At 42.8% G+C, this 21,860-nt stretch overlaps 1 protein-coding gene across 1 annotated transcript; it reads left to right on the top strand.

The window, feature by feature from the left end:
• The first annotated feature begins 433 nt into the window (after positions 1-433).
• Positions 434-21,453, top strand: F10 (coagulation factor X). The gene is made up of 8 exons (XM_007063955.4): positions 434-592; positions 4,062-4,222; positions 6,546-6,570; positions 10,669-10,782; positions 12,905-13,036; positions 14,907-15,199; positions 16,453-16,570; positions 20,006-21,453. Exons 1-8 carry the CDS (start codon positions 514-516, stop codon positions 20,551-20,553), a joined length of 1,470 nt encoding a protein of 489 aa, XP_007064017.2. The 5' UTR covers positions 434-513; the 3' UTR covers positions 20,554-21,453.
• Positions 21,454-21,860: the final 407 nt, after the last annotated feature.

Below are 21,860 nucleotides of genomic sequence, written 5' to 3' on the forward strand. Positions count from 1 at the left end.
CCTAGGCTTTTGTGCACGTACTTTGGAATAATTAACACGTTAATTAGTAAATGAGCACCCTGCAACACACACTGCTAAGACCCTGCAGGACATGTTTTCAATTTAGATTCAAAATGCAACATTTCCTAGAAAAGTACTTCAGGAAAGGACTTCCTTCCCTTTAGTGTTCCTTGCATGGAAATCTATAGGTGATTAGTCACATAAATACAGATCAGCTTTCCCGCTTCCTGTATGTCAATGCCAGAGGTAAGTAGAAGAACATTTTATTTTTCCTGGGGTTAGGACTCCAGATTTCTTTAATTCAGTTCTGGCTGTGACATCGCCAAGAAAGGCCCAGCCATCCAATCAGCATGTTAAGTTGGACAATCCACGTCCAAACATGCATAAACACTATTTGTTGTGATAAGAAGTACAGCACAGCAAAGCACATAACAGGAAGTCTGGTACTGATTAAACCTTGGTCAGTGACAGCCCTGCAGTGTGGGAAGAGAGAGAGAAAACTGTTTTCTACAGATGAGTGTCATGGCTGGCCAGTTGTTCCTCATACTGCTTTTCACTTCCATAGCAGGTTGCCTGCAAGCTGAAGGAAATGGTAAGAGAATCTTGACTTTTTGCCTCTGAGGCTGGTTTGGGGTTTTAAGTGAGGAATGAGCTCTTATGTGGCAGGACAGGAGCAGAGTAAGCCCAGGGGAGTCCCCCCCATGCTTGAGTGTCTGACATCTTACATGTTGGTGTTTCATACCTGCAGTGTGTGTGTGATCAGTTTCAGCACCAGGTACTGTCGCTATGAACTGGTTTGCCTAGAGTTTTAATGTCATGGCCACACTTTCAGTTTTCCCAGTCAAGGTGTGGGGCAGATAAGGGTGGGGCAGAGGCAGTACCTGGAGATAAAACCCTGTCTGTGGCGAAAATTAAAAAGAGAGGAAATGTTTCTTCCCACAGAGATGAGGGAGGCAGAAAACAATACCTCCCACCTTGGAGAAAAACTACCCTTCAACCCAGAAGCTAGTGAGAGGGAGGGTAGTCCCCTTCCACCCAGCAGACTTGAGGAGGGGGAATGGAGACATAAAAGGGAAGGGGGAAATCCCCTCCATCCCAGGAGAAGGGGAGCTGTATGGGGGAGTGGAGAAGGGAAACCAACAATTAGAAGAAATGAGATGTGGCTCCAGACAGTAGGAAGGGAAGTCTCTGCCCCTGTGCCTCCCCGACTTCTTCAAAGCATGTGAAAAGGAGTCTGAGGAGAGGCAGATAAGCTTGTGAGAGAACACTATGGGGAAAGGAGAGACAAAAACCAAAATGGGGGAGGAGGAAGGAAAAGGAATAAAGATCTGTATAAGAGTGGGAGAGAGGGGAGAGCAAGAAGACAGACATTTTAGGGTTTAGTGTTTGCTGTTGTTGATATTTTAATTTAAAAAGGGCTAGTGTCAAACTGCGTATGCCCCCAAAGCTACAATACCATCTTGTAAGGAATGTACATCCTCTGCAGCTTCCTGGGAATGAGATGCCAGGTAGGTGGATAATTTCCTAAATCAAATGAGACCAGAGGGAGCTAGCGTGGGACTCCAGAAGCCAGGGGTTCAATTCCCTGCTCCGTCACAGACTCCCTGTGTGACCTTGTGTCAGTCACTCTGTGCCATAGCTCCCCATCTGTAAAATGGGCAAAATAGCACTGCCCTACCGCAGAGGGCACTTGTGAGTATAAATACATTAAAGACTTGAGGTGCTCAGATCCTATGGAAAGGGGGCCATCCTGGGGACCTTAAATAGACCAGAAGATTTGCTTTTCCTTTATCCATTCTTTAAGTCCTCAGTGCTATTGTGCTGCAGTTGCCAACAAGCCAAACACTGCTTAAAACAAACAACTACCCAATAGTTCCTAAGTACAAAATCAGCCTCCAAGGATTCTGCCCTGGGCGATTTCTTTGCCAGCCTGTTTAGATTCCAAAAAGACCCTCTTTGCATGTGTCTCAACTGTTCTGCTTTACCAGGCAAACAGCCTACTATGTTTTGAGGCAGGAATATTTAGGGACGCAAGAGACCACTCTCACAGACAGAACAGACTGGGTCATAAATACGCCATTCCTAGCTGTAATAATCGGTAGTGGCGGCAACATTTAGCGATTAAAACCACACTAGTACACAGCTGCCTCCTGTCACTTCCTCACAACTACAGAGCCGGAAAATTAATTTAAGGATAAGCAAGATAATGAGTGAACTATGGGCTGTAAATCATTTAACCAGACACCCACAGCTACACTGACAAAGAGTTAGACCTCATCCTGGCTGTAGTTCTATTGAAATCAATGGGAATCCATGCGGCAGTAAGGTACTACCCAATGTGGGTAACGCTGGCAGAATCTGGCCTGCTGAGGCTGATCCAGCCATTCCCCCTGAAAACAAAACACCAACTGTCTCAAATCTAATTAATAGAATCATAGGCCTGGATGGGCCCTTGAGAGGTCATCTAGTCCAGTCCCCTGGACTCATGGCAGGACTAAGTACTATCTAAACCATCCCTGATAAGTGTTTGTCTAACCTGCTCTTAAAAATCTCCAGTGACAGAGATTCTATAACCTCCCTGGACAATTTATTCCAGTGCTTAACCACCCTGACAGGAAGTTTTTCCTAATGTCCAACCTAAACGGCCCTTGCTGCAATTTAAGCCCATTGCTTCTTGTCCTATACTAAGAGGTTAAGGAGAACAATTTTTCTCCCTCCTTGTAACAACCCTTTATTTCCTTTAGTGATCATTAAAGTGCATAGTTAATAAAAATAATCAATTAATTAATAATAATCAGGTGTACAACAAAACAGTCCAGGAACTGCATGTTCTATGCCAAGGGAGGCCGCATGATCCACTGGATAGGGCATGAGGCCATAAGACTTGCATTCTAGCCCCAACTCTGCCACTGACCTGCGGTGTGAAAAACTGAGTTCAGTATGTTTATCAAAACCCACCAGCATGTCAGCGTTTACAGCACAGTAACTGATGATGATTAGTACACTCAATAGTTGACTCTGGTAATAATATAATGATTTACGTGCATGTATTCCTGCCCCCTTCTGGAAGTAACAGCACTGTTCATGCATTCAAGTGGCTGAGATGGACCTGCGGGAACTGCTTCTCCAATTTAATAAAATAGCAGCTGCCCTTTTAAACTCTGGGGCAGCCATTCTCAAATATTTACCATCATGCCCTGCTCTTATTAAAACAAATGAGCTCAGACCCCACCTGCGCTAGACACAATGTTCATATGTAGCCACTGTTAGTTAAATACCAGAATGCAATTATAATCACCTTACCCTGACGTTTCAATTAGATGGGGATCTTATTGAGGGCAACCTGGGGTGTTATTGGGTCTGAAAGGAGAGCCTGGGACAGCACAGGAGCATTTGGGAAGATGCGGGCGGGGAAAGCCTGGAGTCTTGGGGATTGTGCTGGCTGGGGCAGGGCTCCTGGAACAGTCTCACCCGTGAGCTCCTTGAATCCCTGTCTTATCATTTCATTCCTCCTGGAGTCTCTGTCCCATCCACCTCCTGGCCAATGAGCCCCTGAAGCAGCCACTGTTGCTGCTTGCTCACCAGCTTTCAGAACAAAGCAGGCGGACATGGTCTTCCTACCTGTCAGTGCCACAGCAGCCCCCGGCAGCCAGGAGGAATTGCTGTGTGGGAAACCTGGCTTGGGCTGTGCAGCCCTGGTGGGTGTGTGAGAGACTTTATTTGGTGCTAGAGCAGGGAATCAAAAAGCAAAACGTAAGCAGCAATTTGCATTTTCTTATTTTCAAGATTAAGTGAAGTAAGACAGAATTTCAGGGTCCATCCACACCCTGTCAAGGGGCAACTGTTTGAACAGGTTTTTTGGAGGGATACTGGGATATACCTTGCTGGCATAAGGAGTTGATACATATGGGCCAGAATCTTTTATTCTGCTTTGGGTAATGGTGCCTAGAAAGAGATTCGGGTTTGTTATGTGGTTTTTTTACTCAACTTATTGACTCCTTTCTAAGGGAGTTCTTTGGCATCAGTTTTAAAATGATACATGTCATTTCCTTTCCATTTAGTGTTTTTACAGGAAGAAAATGCAAACAAGTTTTTGGGAAGAACAAAGCGTGCTAATTCCTTTTTTGAGGAGCTGAAGAAAGGGAACATTGAAAGAGAATGTTATGAGGAACGCTGCTCAAAAGAAGAAGCCAGAGAAGCCTTCGAAGACACAGAGAAAACTGTAAGGACAAATCAACATGAAACAAGTAGGCCTTCAACTGAAAGGCCCCTAATATCACTAGTTACTGATAACATTAAACCCACAGAGTGATTTCAGGCACTTTCTGTTTTAAATATTAGAAGTGGGCTGAATGGCAAAGTTTGGTTTTTTAACATCAGAGGAGCAGAGCGAAACATACAACATCTGAAAAGGCATCCAGTCCTAGTTCAGGTCTTGCCAGATCAGATCATGTTAAAGCCACCTGTTCACTTTTACCTGTTTCTGATCTGTTTAGTTTAGACAGTGACCTACTTAAAGCATCTCTAACACTGTTAGTATAAAATATTGAAAGGATGGATTCTCAACCCCTCCTGTGCTCTGCGTGTGGTCAGTGGAGCCCCTTTCTGCATTAAGAAATACAGGCCAGGCAGAACAGATGTTTTCAGATGAGATTTGAAATGAGATGGAGAGAGTACAAGAAGGCTGATTGAGATGGCAACCACTGCCGAGGAGAAAGTTCTCGTAAGATATTAACCAAGCTTATCTCAAATGCCTGGTACTTCTCAGACATTTAAGGGCTGGATTCGCTATTCCACATGGAACTTGTCTCTGTGGTGTAAGATAAAGCTGCTGCTGTGCAGCTCTAATTTACGCTGAGGCTCATCAGCTGAGGATCAGGGACCTTGTAGCAGGCTGGACTCGATGATCTGATGTCTTTTCACGGGCTCAAACTGAGGTCGTCTGTGCTACTGGCAGTTCTTGTCAGCCTGGCTTACTGACTATACTGGATGATGACCTCCTTTCAGTGTCCTCATGTGATAATCTGACTCTCCAGCTGGCTTTCTGCCTGTGCAAAACCAAAGTGTCCCCTTAGGTCTTGGAGAGGGAGAGTGACTCCTTTGGGCAGCAGGAAGGTTATCTACTAGGCTGGCCTTGAAGAGTCCATGTCCCCTTCCTCACCAGAGAGGAAGCTTATCCCATTGCTAGTTTTAGAGCCTATGTTCTGAGTCCCAGCCTTGCCCTGACTCTTGGCAGCAGGAAGAAGGCTGAGCCAGCCAGAGAAGAAATAGGAGGCCACAAGTAGGGAAACCAGGAATGAGAAAGGCAAAGGAGCAAGAAAGAGATGTAGGAGTTAAGGGGAGGGAAGGTTGAGATGGAGACCAGAGAGACTTCAGGGGATTGGGGTGACTAGAGAAGGGAACACAAAATGTTTGGAAGGCAAAGAGTGAAATTTGGTGAGGAGACGTATTTCAAAAGGTGGGTGAGGCATTGGGGGAAGAGCACAAAGAAACTAGGGGGAGGGCAGAGGCAAGATGGAACAGAAAGTGAGAGAAAAATCAAGAAAGCAGAGCCACATAGCTTGAAGGTTAGTAACTTGGATGTAACATTTATATTCCCACGTTTTCGATGAAGTGAGCTGTAGCTCACAAAAGCTTATGCTCAAATAAATTTGTTAGTCTCTAAGGTGCCACAAGTACTCCTTTTCTTTTTTCCACATTTTATACTGTATCCCTGGCAGAAAACAGGCAGTCTGCTCTGAGCCATAGGGCATAGGAGGATTTTAAGGGAAGATTGTTCGGGTTATGGATTGTAAATGGAGTGTAGGGGAGAATCTTCAGGCTGACTGTGACCTGAACATGGGTTGTTGTCACTTTTCTCTTTATAATTGAGCATTATGGCCCTATTCTTCCACCACAGGATTCAAATAACTTCCATGAAGTCAAACAAGTTCACTTCTTATAACTATTCTTCTCCTAAGGCAACAAGGTCTGTTAAAGCATTGTTTGGGTTGCACTATGAAATTCACAAAATATTAGGAAGTGGACTAATTAAGACATGTTAGCTCAGCTGTGGCGAACATCTACAAGAAGCAATATATGATGATAAGCTATATATTTAACCAGGAAAACTGAAAGAAAAGAGGCCATGAGAGAGAGAGGAAAAAAAATGCACTTTGCCTTCTTTCAGTGTTCACTTTATATAGGATCATACCTAATTGAGATACAAAACATCACCAGGGCCATATTCTCCCACCATAGATTGCAGTGTTGCCAATTCTCCCTGTATCTGGTGGGTTTTTTTCTTAAAACCCCCTCTGGGATCAGGTTATTAGCTGAGTAGCTCAACTTTCACTGATACAAAAATGTCTAGACTTCATGGTTTTGTTTAAAGACTCAGTTAAAGTAGAACACTGCACTACAGGGGCCTGTATTTACATCCAACTTAAGAAGTTCCACTTTAACTGTGTCTTTAAACAAAACTATTTTTAGTATATTTGTATGAAAGCTTCTGTGTTAGAGTCTGATTCACTAATCTCTGCCTATCTGTTGTTTTTCCCCATTAGGATGAGTTCTGGAATAAATATATAGGTAAGGAATACTTTAATTGTACTTTGTTCTTAAACCTTAGAGAATATATATTACAACATTTTGGACACTGAGGCCTTGTCTACACTACAGGGAAAAGTCGATCTAAGCTATGCAATTTGAGTTATGTGAATAGCGTAACTCAAGACAACGTAGCTTAGATCTACTTACTGCGGGGTCCACACTATGCAACGTCAACAGGAGATGCTCTCCCGTCGACTCCCCCTACTCTTCTCGGTCAGATGGAGTACAGGAGTCAACAGGCGAGCGATCTGCGGTTGATTTAGTGGGTCTTCACTAGCCCGCTAAATTGACCGCTGATGCATCGATCACCACAGTGCCAGTCCTCTGGTAAGTGTAGACAAGCCCTGAGAGAAACACACTTTATAAAAAAAAAAAAAAGAAAAAGAAAAGATTTGTTGACTGATAAGTAAACAACGCAGCTGTGTGACCCCTAGAAGCTTCAGTTTGCAATGGTGTTTGCATGGTGACCATTACTGATTTAGTAATTTATTAAACCGGGACCGTGGAGTCCAGTACACAGGGATTTCACAGCAAATCAGCCCTTTCGCTTAGGTCTGGACTTTCAAGTTCCCCAGACTCAAACCTAAAGGACACATCTCACACTCACACCACTCCCAAGCCCTGGGACACCACTACTTACCATTTTCTGATTTTAAAAGGAGCCCATTGGCTTCCTCTACCCGTACCCTATCACGCCTCTCCTTTGTTCACTAAGTCAAATCTTCCCCTACCCAATTCCAAGGGTCTTCTTCATGATGGCAAAGAAGCAGCTGGCCTTCCTCATCACTCCTAACTAGGGTTACCACCTGGCCAGTATTTGACCAGCCTGGCCAGGTTTTATTTAATGGATATGCCAGTTGCCAGAAAAATAATTTAATCTGCTAGGGGTTTTTTTAACGTGGGTCTAAAGATTTACATTATTATCATAATACACTGGGATATCTAATGTTAAAGGTTTCTGTGTCCAGCTAAAGATGCTGCAGTGTTCCCACTTGTGCAGTTTAAGCAATAACAGATCAAAACAGTTGGAAAATATGGCAGCTGTTTGGCCACCAACACGCAAGTGCACCGCACGTGTGTGAGAGAGGGTATGAGTCATGTGAGAGCAAGGAGATGTGCAATATGATCAATCTTATCTATGTGTGTTATCTCTCTAGATACTGTAAATGACTGTAGAAGCGGGGGTTGTGGAGTTGCCTTGTGTTTGAGGCGGACTTGCCTTGGAGGGGGGTTGCCTTTTTTTGCATTTCAAAGGTAGTAACCCTACCTCCAACACACACAGGACAGCACATATGTCTTCACTGCAGAGTTAGCCCAAGCTAGCCTAGCCCAGGTAGAGCATCCCCAGTGCAAAGCACCAACTGTGCCAGACCCATGTGCTGGGACAGGTTTCTGGTGGGATATTCCATGGTTCTTAGCAGTGCATTAAACTGAGCTGCTCTATGAATTCATTCACAGGGTGAGCATGCTCTCTCTCTGCCCCTGGCATAGAGCTGCTGTCTGGCAGTGACATGAGAACAATACTGTATGCAAATTACTTCCAATCAGAGCTATTCATTAATACAGACAGTTCTGAAAGGGAAATCAAACAGAATGTGGCAGTAGGCACTTTTAACAAGAATGTCATTATGGAATTCACTCTGCAAACCACAACGTGATTTGTAGTATACCAGGCTGACTTCTCTGCTCCTCTGGTTCTTTCCTGTCCGCTAGACATAAAAGTGTCATTTGGGGTACATTTCCCCAAAGGATGGGTCTTACTGTTATCACATCTTTACCAGAAAGCCAGTGTCCGCTTCTGGCCAACTGGCAGCGCAGGAAGAGGATTTCTTGAACTGCATCTCAGTTCAAACGCAGTGGAAATTCAGCAAAAGTGGAGCAGACTAATGTAGGGTTAATACGCTGAGCCAGTGTAGGTGATTTACAGTGCAGAAAGAGCGGGGAGGTAGAAGAGAAAGTACGGTCCAGGTAGAATTGTGGATAAACTTAGAGGTCCAGCAGCACCTGGGTTTGATTAGCCTGCATTCTCACTGCAAAGTAGGTTGGTTGCCAGCCCAGGCTGAAGCAAAACCCAAGCTCAAGCCTATATACTCAATCATGCCTGCTAGCACAGGCCTAAAGCACCTTCAGGACCAAGTTAGAGGTTTTTCTGTGTAGACAGAACAGGGGTTGGGGCAACACCCAAGCTATAGCCCAGGATAACTCTTCAGTGAAGATATACCCTAAGAATGGGAAACGAGTTAACTGTGGTTATGACCCTGTGGCAGATAAGCCGGAAAGTCACCTGATTTCCTGATTATCCTGTAAAGAGGCAGCCCAAGGAGAGGAAGACAGGGGATAATGGTGGCAGCCCAAGTTCAAAGAGGCACAGAGGGGAGGTAATTTAGTAATAAACCACTGTAGCTATACCACGCTGCTCCCATGTTCATGGTTGTCCTTGCCTCCCTGCTGCAGGGGTGTCAACCGTCACAATATTTGGTGTTTTTCTTAAAACCCCAGATTAGGTAAGAATCTCAGTTATCATTTTAAAAAAAACATCGTGGCTGTGGAGAAGAGTTTGAAAATGTGACCCCTAAAGGCTCAATGGCTGCAAGACAAATAATAGGAACACCAAATTTATTAATTTTTTTAAAATCTCATGAATTTTAAGCCAATCACATGATTTTGTAGGGGCCTGACTCACGATTTTGATTGCTTGGGGACTGCAATACCACAGCTAGGTAATACAAGGAAAAATACCAGCAGAATAGGGGACACTCCTGAGCCATCTCTCCTGTTATCTGAAGATTTTGCGTGTCCCCTAAGATCTTTGGGGTTATCTGGCCTTCACAACCCTCAGCACAAATGTTGCACTCTCTGACAATGAAGTAGTATCGAAGCCTTTTCTGTAGGAGGCAGAGTTATGCTTCACAATACATGAGTAGAGTTGGTCAGGAGTTTCTAGCAGCCTTTTGTCAGAAAATACCAATTCTAGGAACCCAAAATGTTTTGCGGAAACTTATCAGGTTTGATGAACTTTCAATGAACCACTTGTTTGAACCACAGCTCACCTGGGGGCTGCTGGGGAGCCCAGGGCTTTCAGACTCCTTGCCATGAAATGTAAGCCTGGCTCGGCTCCCAGCTCTGCATCAGGGAGCCTGGAAGCTCTGAGAGGCTTGGCTTGAGCCAGGGTTCTCAGGGACTCCAGCCTTTCTGCTGGGGAGCCTGGAAACCCTAGGAGTCCAGGCTCTAACCAGGGGATCTCAATCTAGGTTCCTGAGTCTAAGTAGGGATCCTGGAATGCCTGGGAGCCCCATCTCAAGATGGGGTTCTCAAGGCTTCCAGACTCCATGCTGTAGAGCTAAGAGCCTGAAAATCCTGGGACGTGTTTCAGGAGCTGACCTCTGGGGCAGCCCTGGCATGTGGTTTATCTCTGGGCTGGGGGCCCCAGTGCTTCCAAACTTCCAGGCCAGCTGGCTCGCTGGACTGCCCAACTCCCACAACCTAGTGATCCAGCTGTCCTGACAGCTGGGCTGCCCAGGGAGCCAGCTGGCCTGAGACCCTGGAAGCCCTGGGGTGCCCAGCCTGGGGCAATCTGTGTGGTGGGCTTGCATGGGAATTCTGTCACTTTCGCAACAGCTGTTCAGTGCTAGGCATCTGTGAAACTGGCAATAATCATGTAAATTTCAGTCAGCGGCTGCCAGGGTCCGCAGGGAGCATATTTCATTTCGATACACCATGTGGTGGTTCCAAAATGAAAATTTTCAGGAATTTCCAGTTTATGGGAAGTTTTGAATATTTTGGTTCTGTTCGGAACATGATCCATTACATACAAATGTCAAAGCAGCACAAAATGTACGTGTATGATAAGGCTAGTGCATGATATTAAACTGTATGTATTCCAGGTGTCATTGTTTACTGTTGCTCTAGGACCCTTTGGGAAACGCAGTTTTAAATCTCATAGGGTTATCTTGAGATAACATTTTAAATACAAATAACAAAAAGGACAGTAACAAAATTCATCATCCAGGAATACTTCAAATCTTAATGAAAATGTTTATGCTGTATCTTAAAAGCTGCTGTGGCCTCTTTTTGTAGATGGGGACCAGTGCAAACTCAATCCTTGTCAGTATGGTGCAACGTGTAAAGATGGAATTGGCACATACACTTGTACATGCTTGGATGGATATCAGGGCAAAAACTGTGAATCTGGTAGGTTTTTGTTTTTACTGTAGGATGGTGACGAAATATTCAAAGAACCAATGGGTAGACAATATTTCTCATTTCCTTAGAGTTAAGGAATAAATGATAGAATATGGGTGGGAAAGTTTTGACAGGTCTGAAACCAACAATACCTGTTGTAATAGACCCAGGCCAGCTGGGTACAGCAGAGTAGCCTTATTGGGATCCAGGAAGTGGGCGGGCGAAGCCTACAGCAGAGTAGCAGAAGACAGATATACTGGCCACTGGATTAACAGTTTTCTGTTCCCTGACTGACCAGAGCAGGGGCTGCTCCAGGCTAATAAGAACACCTGACTCCAATTAACCTGCAAAGAGTCAGGTGAGGCCATTAAGCTAATGTGACCACCTGACTCTAATTAAGGCCCCTCTGATAATATAAAAGGGCTCACTCCAGTCAGGCAGGGAGGAGCCCGGGGAGAGGAAGTGTGGTTGAAGGGCTGGTTAATGAAGACACCCTCAAGTCATTGGTAAGGGAGCCCTAAGGTAAGGGTAAAGAAGGAAGAAGCAGGAGAGCTGTGGGGAAGTGGCCCAGGGAAATGTAGCAACTCTGGCAATAAAAGGTTGGCTGCCAACAGCTGCTATCATTAGGGTCCCTGGGCCGGAACCTGGAGTAGAGGGCAGGCCCAGGTTCGCCCCCGCCCCCAACCCGCCACTACAGAAACACTTCCTGGGAGGGGAAAACAGGTCCCTGTCAGGACAGGAGGCTAAACTGTTTTGGCATGAGGCCATAGTAGCAACAGAGACTGTGGGAATTTTCTCACCAACCTCCATTGCTGGCTTATGATGAAAAGGGCTCAGTAGACTGTATCCCTGGTCCTAGAGAGAAAAGGGCTACGTGGAGGGTTGCAGTGAGCCTCTGAAGCTAGTATAAACCGCCTGGAAGCACGGGACCCATGGGGACAAGGTCAGAGCTCTGCCACACGGGCTTAGGACCTAGGCCAGTGCAGTAAGCCATTAAACTACCATGTCTTTGCAAATAGATAAGGTTAAAAAATGCTCAAAAACTTCTGTTAATGTTGCAAGGCAGGTGCCCAGTCCTACAACCCTTATTGATGTGGGTAATACTTACCTCACAATCAGGCTGAACTCAGTAAGAATGCTCGGATGAGTAAGGGTTGCAGGACCTAACTAATATAAAAGCACCTTATTTGCGCTCCCAGATACAATTCATCTGGTATTACACCACTTATTCTCTAGCAAGAGGAGGAAGAGGCAAACCGGGGGAGAATGATTTACAGAAGATAATGCAGTGACTCTCTACCCTCCTGGGCACCCCATTCTCCTTGAGGTTCCCTCTCTTCATCTAAATCCTTCCTGAATACTCACTTCTACTGGGACAGCTACAAGAAACTAACGATATCTCTATATGTACAGTGCTTCAGCAGGGCAGCTGTACCGATACAGCTGAACTGCTGCAGCATATCTGGTAAAGACACTCTCCCATTGGCATAAAAAAACCCATCTCCACGAGTGGTATAAGCTATGTCAGCAGGAGAATTTCTGCTGTGCACACAAATGCTTATGTCGTGTAACTTATGTCACTCAAGGGGGTGGAATATTCACACCCCTGAGCGACATAAGTTTTGCCAACATAGGCTGTAGTGTAGACATAACCAAATGGAAAAAGTCATCCACTTATTTTTTTATCTTGTGAGTGAATGGGTAATGTTTCTCAAATGCTGGGAGAGAAGGGTGAAGGTTATCGGAATTGAGGCCTGGAATTGGTTTGGGGAGAACAATGAGGGATATGAAGTATGGAGGGAGGGAGGGAGGAATAACATGCCTACCAGCACCCTGATCTCTTTGCTTGTATGTTATACTCCTTTCCCCCACCACTTGCTTGTCTTTGTCTTTTTAAACTATCCATTCTTTGGGGAAGAGACTGTGTCTTCATCTGTGGTTTGAAAGTGTCTAGCACGTTTTGGGCACTATCGCAACATGAGGAATAATGCATCTGCCAGAGGCATGTTTGAAACCTTGCAAAGAAAAAGACAAAGGCTCTGGCCCAAATTTACAAGAATTATCAACTGCATATGCCTTTATAAAGTCACCATTTCTTTGTCATTTTCACACAAATGTGTCTTTTATGTAGTTATACCAAAATACTGCAAGCTGAACAATGGCGATTGTGGCCACTTCTGCAGACCTGAAAGAAACGGTGTTGTATGCTTCTGTGCCACTGGCTATATTCTGGGACCAGATGAAAAATCTTGTATTCCGACAGGTATGAAGTAATGCATTGATGATGATGGATACTCCCTTTGCTTTGATGGATGAGAGTTCAGCTAGTATTGACTTGAGTTCTGGGTTGGTTTGGTTTTTATTGCTTCTCACATGGGAAACAAGTCCAATCGGGGAGTTGCAAATGTGGTTGCATGTCTTGCAAGGGTAGTCGCCACTGGGGGGAGGGTTTGAGGTGCTGGCTTTACGACATGCTCTTGTCTTCTGCAGAGACCTCACACGCCACTCCTCAAAAGTGGATGTGGCCTCATGGCACAGACCCTTCCATCAGGGTCTGCCCAGTGCAAAGAGTTCCCAGGTTTTAATGTCTATCTTGCACACTATGAAATTGGCCCTCAAGGTGTCTTTATATCTGAGGATGGGTTGACTCTTAGAGCAGGTTCCCGTGCTCAGTTGGCAGAAGAGCGCCGCTCTCAGTATACGGGAAACCTCCATGTGGACCATGTGTCTGACCCAGCAAAGTTGAGCTCTGATGAGCATGCTTTCGATCCCAGGGATTTGGCACTTTGCAAGGACTTCAGTGTTGGGGATCCTGTCCTGCCACTTGATGTTGCAGATGGTGATGAGATTTCTAGTATATTGAAAACCAGCCTTTTGATGGTCTAGGATACCTTTGTTGGCATGAACAATTTGGATTTGGCACTGGTGATGCCTAGTTCGCATTTTTAAGGCCTCCTGCCTGTGATCCTGGAAGGGGCTGAGCACCTTCAAATCCAACTGAATGGGAGTCAAAGACACTCATCCTTCTGCAAGATATGGCCCATAGTGATTATCTGAATGCACAGAGAGCACTGGTGACAGAAAACTATACTTGCAATTGTTTCTCATTTAAACAGTTTTCCCTCAAGTAGAGCTTGGTCCATTTAAAAAAAAAAAAGTGAACACAATACTACATTTATAAACTGCTTGGGTCATGCTAATATAGATTAACCTTATAAATTAATATACACTGATATTATTTATAAAACAACCAAGCTCTACTTACATAACAATGATGGTATTCAGTTCCTCACATATTATTAATCTTAAATTAAAAAATAATTTATTTAATCAGGATAAATGATTGAGCTTATGACATCCTTTAAGTTTTTTTAAAAAACTATGTTTAAAGGAGTTATATGAGTCCTAAAATATAGCACTTTGCCCAAATACTCATTTTTTGTAAGAGTGGATGCATAATCATAACAATCTGAATAATTGAAAATATTTCATTTTAAAGATTTTGAAAGCATACTTTCAGTGAAATTATTTGCTCAGCATTGTCTCTATAGAAATTGAGCACTGTGCATAAAACTTAGCACTGTGGACATGCCTTAGGACAACAGAAATGCGATTGGTTTTGGTCCAATCTGGTCTTAGGCTCTGTGCTGTCTGCCAAGCCCCTGCTGGTGTCTTGAAAAATTTCATGGAATCTGCTGTTCTAAAGATAACCTGGTAAATGATTCAGCTTTTAAAGGACATGGTTACACTATTTTTTTTGTCATTTATAGAGTATGTTTTCTCTTCTTTCTATTATTTATACAAACATTTGAAACCCTGAAAGTGATACCTATTTACGTACAAATCATTTTCCTCCCTCCTAGGCACACATTTGTTTACTGTAGGGCTTCTTATGAATGCTGAGCTTCTGGAAGTTCTGAAATTGTTTGTTCAGGATAAAAAACAAACATCAATAAATGTACTTGGACATTACAAATGAATAGAAGAACAAGAAAGGTCACATATTGAGCTTTCTAACCATGAAACTCTCCACTCAACTTAGCTGTCCTGAAGGGACTAGTGTACATTTAAATGTCTAAAGTTACCGTATTGTTAGGACATCAAATCCTAACTTTTCATCGTTGTCCTTACAGAGCCTTTCCCATGTGGGAAAGTTTATGTGAAGAGAAAAAAGAGGTCAGTGATTTCATTTGGTAACAGTAGCAGTGTTACCAGTGAACAAGATGGCAACCCCAATGAACTGTATAGCAACAATGGGACAAGCCACAGAAACATCACCAGTATCGCAGACAGCCCAGATCTTCTTCAGAATGAAACAAAAGCTCCCAATAGAACAGAGAATGATCCTAAAACTAACGTGTCTCCAAACCCTCATACGAGGATAGTAGGTGGTAATGACTGCTTGCCTGGTGAATGTCCGTGGCAGGTAAATATGTATGTTTTATATCTTACACTTAGAGAGATATGCAGTAATGTTGTAGCTGTGTTGGTCCCAGGATATTAGAAAGAAAAAGTGGGGGAGGTAATATCTTTTATTGCATCCATTTCTGTTGGTGAGAGACAAGCTTTCAAATGTACGCAGAGCTCTTCCTCAGGTCTGGGAAATGTACTCAGATGAACAAATTGTTTAGTATAAGTAGTTAACACACATTGCGAGGGACCATTCATGGTGAGGTGGCCTCCAGTCATGGGGCGGGGGGGGGGGGAGGGGAGGAACAAAAAATGCTGGGCTGAAGACAGGAGGGGCGGGGGGAGAGACTGGGGGTTAATGGGTTACAAATTGTTACAGCGAGCCATAAATCTAGCGTCTCTGTTCAGTCCATGATTTTTAGTCTCTAGGACAGTTATGAATTTAAGTCCTCAGGCTCGTCTTTTGAAGGTGTTGTGCACGTTTCCTTTGAGCATGAGGACTGATAGGTCAGATATAGAGTGATCCCTTTGTGAAAAGTGTTCACCCTCAGCTGATGTGGTATTTTTGTCTTTTATCATTTTTCTGTGTGTTAATTCGAAGAGTAGTGACTGTCGGATTTCACCCACATAGTTGTTGGGGCATTTAGTGCGCTGGATGAGGTACACCACGTGTTGTAATAGACACGTGTCGGACCCATGGATCTTGAAAGGTGTGTTGTGGGAGATAGTGATCATTGTAGCAGTGGGGATACATCTGCAGGTTTTGCATCATCTGTTCTGGCAGGGTCTGATGCCAGTTTGAGTTGGTGTGTCCTGGCCTGTAGGGAGCTTGCTTCTGATGATGGCTTGGAGAAGTTGGGGGGTGGTTTGAAGGACAGTATATATACTGTTGCTGGGCAGATACAGATACAGGCAGTCCTCGACTTTATGATGTTCGAGTTATGACGGAACAGCACTTACGACGTTTGTAAATTGACATCCCGTTCCAACTGTACAATGTCGGTTCCGACTTTGATGCTCGATCCCACAGTGTTCCTATGGGATTTGAGTTACAACATTTTCAACTTAGGATTCACAGGAACGAATTTGTCATAAGTCCAAGGACTGCCTGTATATACACACACCGGGTGTATGTATTGTAGTTGTATGTATGTACAGTATGTAAAAACCTATTACCTATGAAGGAAAGGTTGCTTTAATTTTAACCAGCTATTTATGAATTCTTATGTTTTTCTATCCTCTGGAGTCATCCATTTTATCTCCTTGCAGGCTCTTCTAATAAATGAAGACAAGGAAGGGTTTTGTGGAGGGACAATTTTGAACCAGTTCTATATACTTACTGCAGCTCACTGCATAAACCAATCTAAAACCATTAAAGTTGTTGTCGGTAAGTGACTGTTATTATTTTATTCCTTTAGTACAAGAACAGGTATTAATGACTAACAATCTGTCCTCTAATCTCTATATGCAGGATGCTTTCTGTCTCTTTCCTCATAGATTTTCATTTTGTCTTGTCAGCTATCATGATTGCCTCAATTTGTCCCTGGACTGGTACGGAAATGAGTGATTCACTTTGTAGCTGGCATCAGTGGAAATTCTTTTTCCTCTTGGTGAACTATGTGGACGTGATAAAGAACAATAGTTCTAGCAATTTTACCCCTCCTTTCTCTCCTCAAGATACTAAGAATATTGCCTTTTCCAAAATCTCACCCTCTTTACCAGCCAGAAACTCTGAAATCTCAGGCTTTAGCTACACTGGGACACTCGGGAAAGTTAAGATGAATTAACTGAAACAGGTTTAAGCTAAAGGAAACTTAAGCTATGGCTACAATAGAGAGCTTACAATGGCACATCTGCGCCGCTGTATGGTCTCCCATATAGCCGCTCTAAGCCGATGGGAGAGTTCTGAAACTGCACTGTTGAGACTGACAGGGGATCTCCTGGTGGTGATGGACAGAAGTTAAATTACTCTGATGATAGAATAATATCCGCCATTTTTGGCACCATGAACCATTGGGCACTGCTGCTGTGACCATGAATCCTGGCAGAAATCAATGCAATCACACTGAAGATGTACTCAAGAGAGTACCACTTCAGCAACTATCCTTGTGCATTTCAAAAAGCCAGCATAGCAGTATCTAATCTCTAGTTCACATACAAAATCACCTCCAAGACCTTGGAACACTCTCCAAAAGAAAGCAAGAAAGAGCCCTTGCCTCACCATCTTTAGATCACACTCTAAAACCTCATATTGATTCTTCAATACGAAAGTCTTCAAAGGAGGAAAGAAAAAGAAGCAGCCCATTTCAAAACAATAGCTACAAATTAAACCAAAGCCAGAATGGAGGAGTTGTCTGTCCCATCTGAACAGACCCCATTTTTCCTGCAAGCCATATATAGTACATAGGTGATAGTGATAAGCCAGTGGTCTGCTCCAACCCAGCTCTTTCAGAGATTACCTCATCCCTTATGGACTTCTGCAGCAGCTGCAGTCAGTAGAGGTGTGTTGACCCAAAGCTCCCTGGTAACAGAGAATATGCCTACATAGCAACTGGGAGGTGTGACTCCCAGCTCAGGTAGACATATATGCACTAGCTCTGCTCAAGCTAGGGCAACCAGATGTCCCATTATTAGGGGCTTTGTCTTATATAGACAAGTATTACTCCCCCCCTCCAAAAAAAAACACCAGTGTCCTGATTTTTTACACTTGCTGTCTGGTCACCCTAAAGCTAGCACAGTAAAAATAGCAGTGTAGCTCTGGTAGCACGAGCGATGGCTTGAGTACATACCCAAGGGGTTAGGCAGGACTGCAGTCAAGCAGCTAGCTAACTCATGCTGCCGCAGCCATGATACTACTTCTAATACGCTAACTTAAGCAGAGCTAGTATGTCTATCTCTATCCAAGCCAGGAATCACACCTCCCTCCCAGCTGCTGTGTAGACATGCCCTGAGAGTGATAGGGGCTAGGCAGTCTCAATAGAAACCTCAGCTATGAAATTCACTCCTGACAGAGATAAGCCAGGGTCCAAGTCCCATCGCCTTCAGGTTGTGATGCAGGACACACAATGCTCTTTTTGTAAGCTTGCTCCACCCTGTAAGTATTGGTTACCCTCTGGTGACTGACTCCTGTTTGGTCTACCATACCCTCCCACCCTGCCCTTAGAGATGGGCCTTGTGCAGTTCGTAGATTTGGAGGAAGCTGGGGAGAAGGGTATTCCAAAATCTGAGAAATGTTGATTTCTGTTAAATAAATAAGAGCCCACAAATACTATGGCAAAAGGTGCTTTAGAAATACACACAAAAACGTGAAAAGTACAAAGGTGGTCAGTTCAGAATTAGGTTATTTGCATTGTTATCAATCTTTGGTTTTGGTTTTTATGGGGGCTTTTTTCTGTTTGGGTCTTTAATTTTGTTCATAGGATCTTTATTATATATAAACAATGGATCATATCTGTTTATCTATAAATTATTAAAATCATATTTCAGGTTCCCATAGCATTACATAAATATCAGCTCTCCACCTGCTTCTGCCTCAAACTCAGAATCCTAATGCCAGTCTACAAAACCCTCAGAGTAGGAGTTGATTATCTGGAGAATTTTTGCAGCCAGCTAAGACAGTCATATTTCCCAGGAATGCTGCAGCTGGGGAAGCCCAGACCAGACTTACAGACAGTGGGCCAGAGGGTCTTGGCAGAAAGACCAAAAGCTGTAGAACCCCTTTCTAGAGTACTTCATATGGAGTCAAGGTCTGACAGATATACCTTCTTAGATGTAGAAGTGGCGGCTTGACTGTGGGTAAACCCCTCTCTCTTGGGAGTTGCCTACATACAAAGGTACACCAAAAGGTGTGATGTTAAACCAGTTTGGCTAAACTAATACAACTTTGCATGTGGACAGTATTACATTGGTTTAGACTTAACTTAAACTAGTTTAGTTTACATCCGATATAAATGACGTTTAAACCTGAGCATAGATGCACAAAGATGCACTAGGTTAGCTAAATCAGTTTAATATCACACCTTTACTTCAACTGATCTAACTTTGTGTGTAGACCAAACCTTGGAGAATTCATCAAATAGCATCAAGGTGGTAATAATATATGTATTTGACAACATTTAGATATTGATCTGAAATATGCTGCAAATTTGGAAAGGCCTAAAAATGACCTGTTCAATAGTTGTTGTTGTTTTAATTTATCAAAAAGAACTCATCGCAAGCTTTAGGCTCCCAAAAATACAGTTCGTAGTTATACAACAAAAGCAAATGATACCCTTTGTACAACAGCAAGCCAGAAAATTTACAAATATTATCAAACCCAAAGTCCCAACCCATCCAGTTCCCAAAGAAACCCCATGCAACAATACTAAAATATGTGGGACACTGTTATTTTTTGCTGATAGCGAGAATGTTAAAGAATTTTGAAACACAAAGAAGCTGTGTTTCCAAATTATTTTGTATGTTGCCAAATAAAGGGCCAAATCCCATTTACACTTGTGAGAATGCCTATCCTATATGGCCCAAGTGGTAGGCAATGGCGAACAAAACATTGTATTACATTCCTAAATAAAATCACCATTTTAACACTAAGATCCTAACTCACCACTTGTTTAGCACTTTCTGTAGTCATCTATTCCTGTGCAAAGTGCAAGTAAAATGCTCCCAAATCAGGATGGGAGGATTGTCCGTCTGATTTGCCCAGTAGAAAAGACTACAAAAAGTGCAAGGCCATGGAGTATTGGTCCCTTAGTTTTTCTAGGAAGTGTTTTCTTTTATTTGTTGTACTGTGTCTCATAATAATTATATTTTTAATGATTTCACACAGGGGAAGTGGACAGAGATAAGGAAGAAAACACGGAAATGATGATCTCTGTGGAAAAAATATTTGTACATGGTAAATTTGTTCTGGCAACTTATGATTATGACATAGCCCTTATAAAATTAAAGGAACCTATAAAGTTTTCTCGGTATATTATCCCGGCATGCCTTCCTGATGCGGAATTTGCTAACGAAATTCTGATGAATCAAAAATCTGGAACTGTTAGTGGTTTTGGACGTCTTTTTGAACATGGACGGGTATCCAACAAACTTAAAGTGCTTGAAGTCCCCTATATTGATAGAAATTCATGCAAGCAAACTACTAACTTTGCGATCACAGAAAACATGTTCTGTGCTGGCTATGACAATGTAACTAAAGATGCATGTCAGGGAGACAGTGGGGGTCCACATGTTACTAAATACAAGGACACCTATTTTGTTACTGGTATAGTCAGCTGGGGAGAAGGATGTGCAAGGAAAGGCAAATATGGAGTGTATACAAAAGTGTCAAAGTTCCAAGGCTGGCTAAAAAGGACATTAAGACATAACCCTTAATTATATGAAATTAATTTAGCATTATGTTTCGGACACTCAGCTGATCCATAAATAAGAGTTCAGTCTTTTTTAGCACTTCTGCTGAAATTCTTTCCTGACAGCTTACTATTTCCTTTAGAGAGTTACAACACTGTTTCTTCATGAGTTAACACATGGTTTTCAGCATGCGTACTTGCACTTAAAACAATGCTCTGTTTGATTTAAGGACTTTCATGAAACAAGATTGTGGTTTTTTTTTTTGTTTTTTTTTTATTCCACTTTGGGTTCCTGATTTACAATTTTCCTAATTGATCTGTAGGAAACGTAGGGTTGTTGTGGGTTTGTTCGTTTGTTTGGATGAACACACTCTAGTTATAATGAAATTCGGAGCTGACAGTACTTGAGTGGGAGAGACAAGACAAATGTACAAATAGCATGTATCTAAAAATAGGTGTGGGACATTGCTGAAATTAAACAGAGCATTTCCAAAGCCTTATGGCCTCAGGGCAAACTGTCTAATCTTCCAAATGACTCTTACACACATACATATACACACACATTAAAAAGCTAAAGAAGGCAGAGAGGTTACTCATTGCTAAAACTGTGCAGCAAATAAATCCTAAACAATTGATACTAAATAACTGGGTATTTCATAGAAACAAAATGTCTATGTTTCAATTAAACATAGAGTACAGTCAATAGAAAAAAAAACTTGATTCTTATCCAGAAATCATATATATTCATCATATATCTGTTTGTTTCTCTTTTTAAAATACTTTATCACTCTTGTTTCTTTTGTGGACAATAATTAATTAATTTAGTATTAATGTGGATGTTGTAGGTACTTCTATAGAAATGCAATATTGTTGTACATCTGCATTTACCAACAAAATAAAGTGTTATCTATATTTATTTAGTAAATAGGCGTTTGCAAATATATATGAACAAAATCTCTTTGAAGACTAGAAGAAGCCTGTGTCCTCCCAAACAGCTGAGTCTGACACACTGCATCTGCTTTATGTCAAGTTGGAGAATAAATATGGGCCTTTTCCCACAGCTTAAAAATAAGTCATTACATAACAAGATGACGGGCTCCTTATAAAGAAGTGAAACTCTGTTATGGCCTTTGATTAATTTGTAAATCCCATAGTTCTGGGGGTTCTTTACTTTTTTCTTTCCCTCTTCAAAATGTCAAATTTTCTAGCATTTTGTCCAGCAAACATTTTGAGCTGTAAGTTGCTCCATTTGAGATGAAACCTGCAGCAGAGGCCTTTGTGGAGTTCTCACCAAATTGTTCCACCTGAGGTAGGGTTTGACCCACACACATA

This window comes from Chelonia mydas, chromosome 1, assembly GCF_015237465.2.
Source record: "Chelonia mydas isolate rCheMyd1 chromosome 1, rCheMyd1.pri.v2, whole genome shotgun sequence".
Taxonomy (NCBI): Eukaryota; Metazoa; Chordata; order Testudines; family Cheloniidae; genus Chelonia; species Chelonia mydas.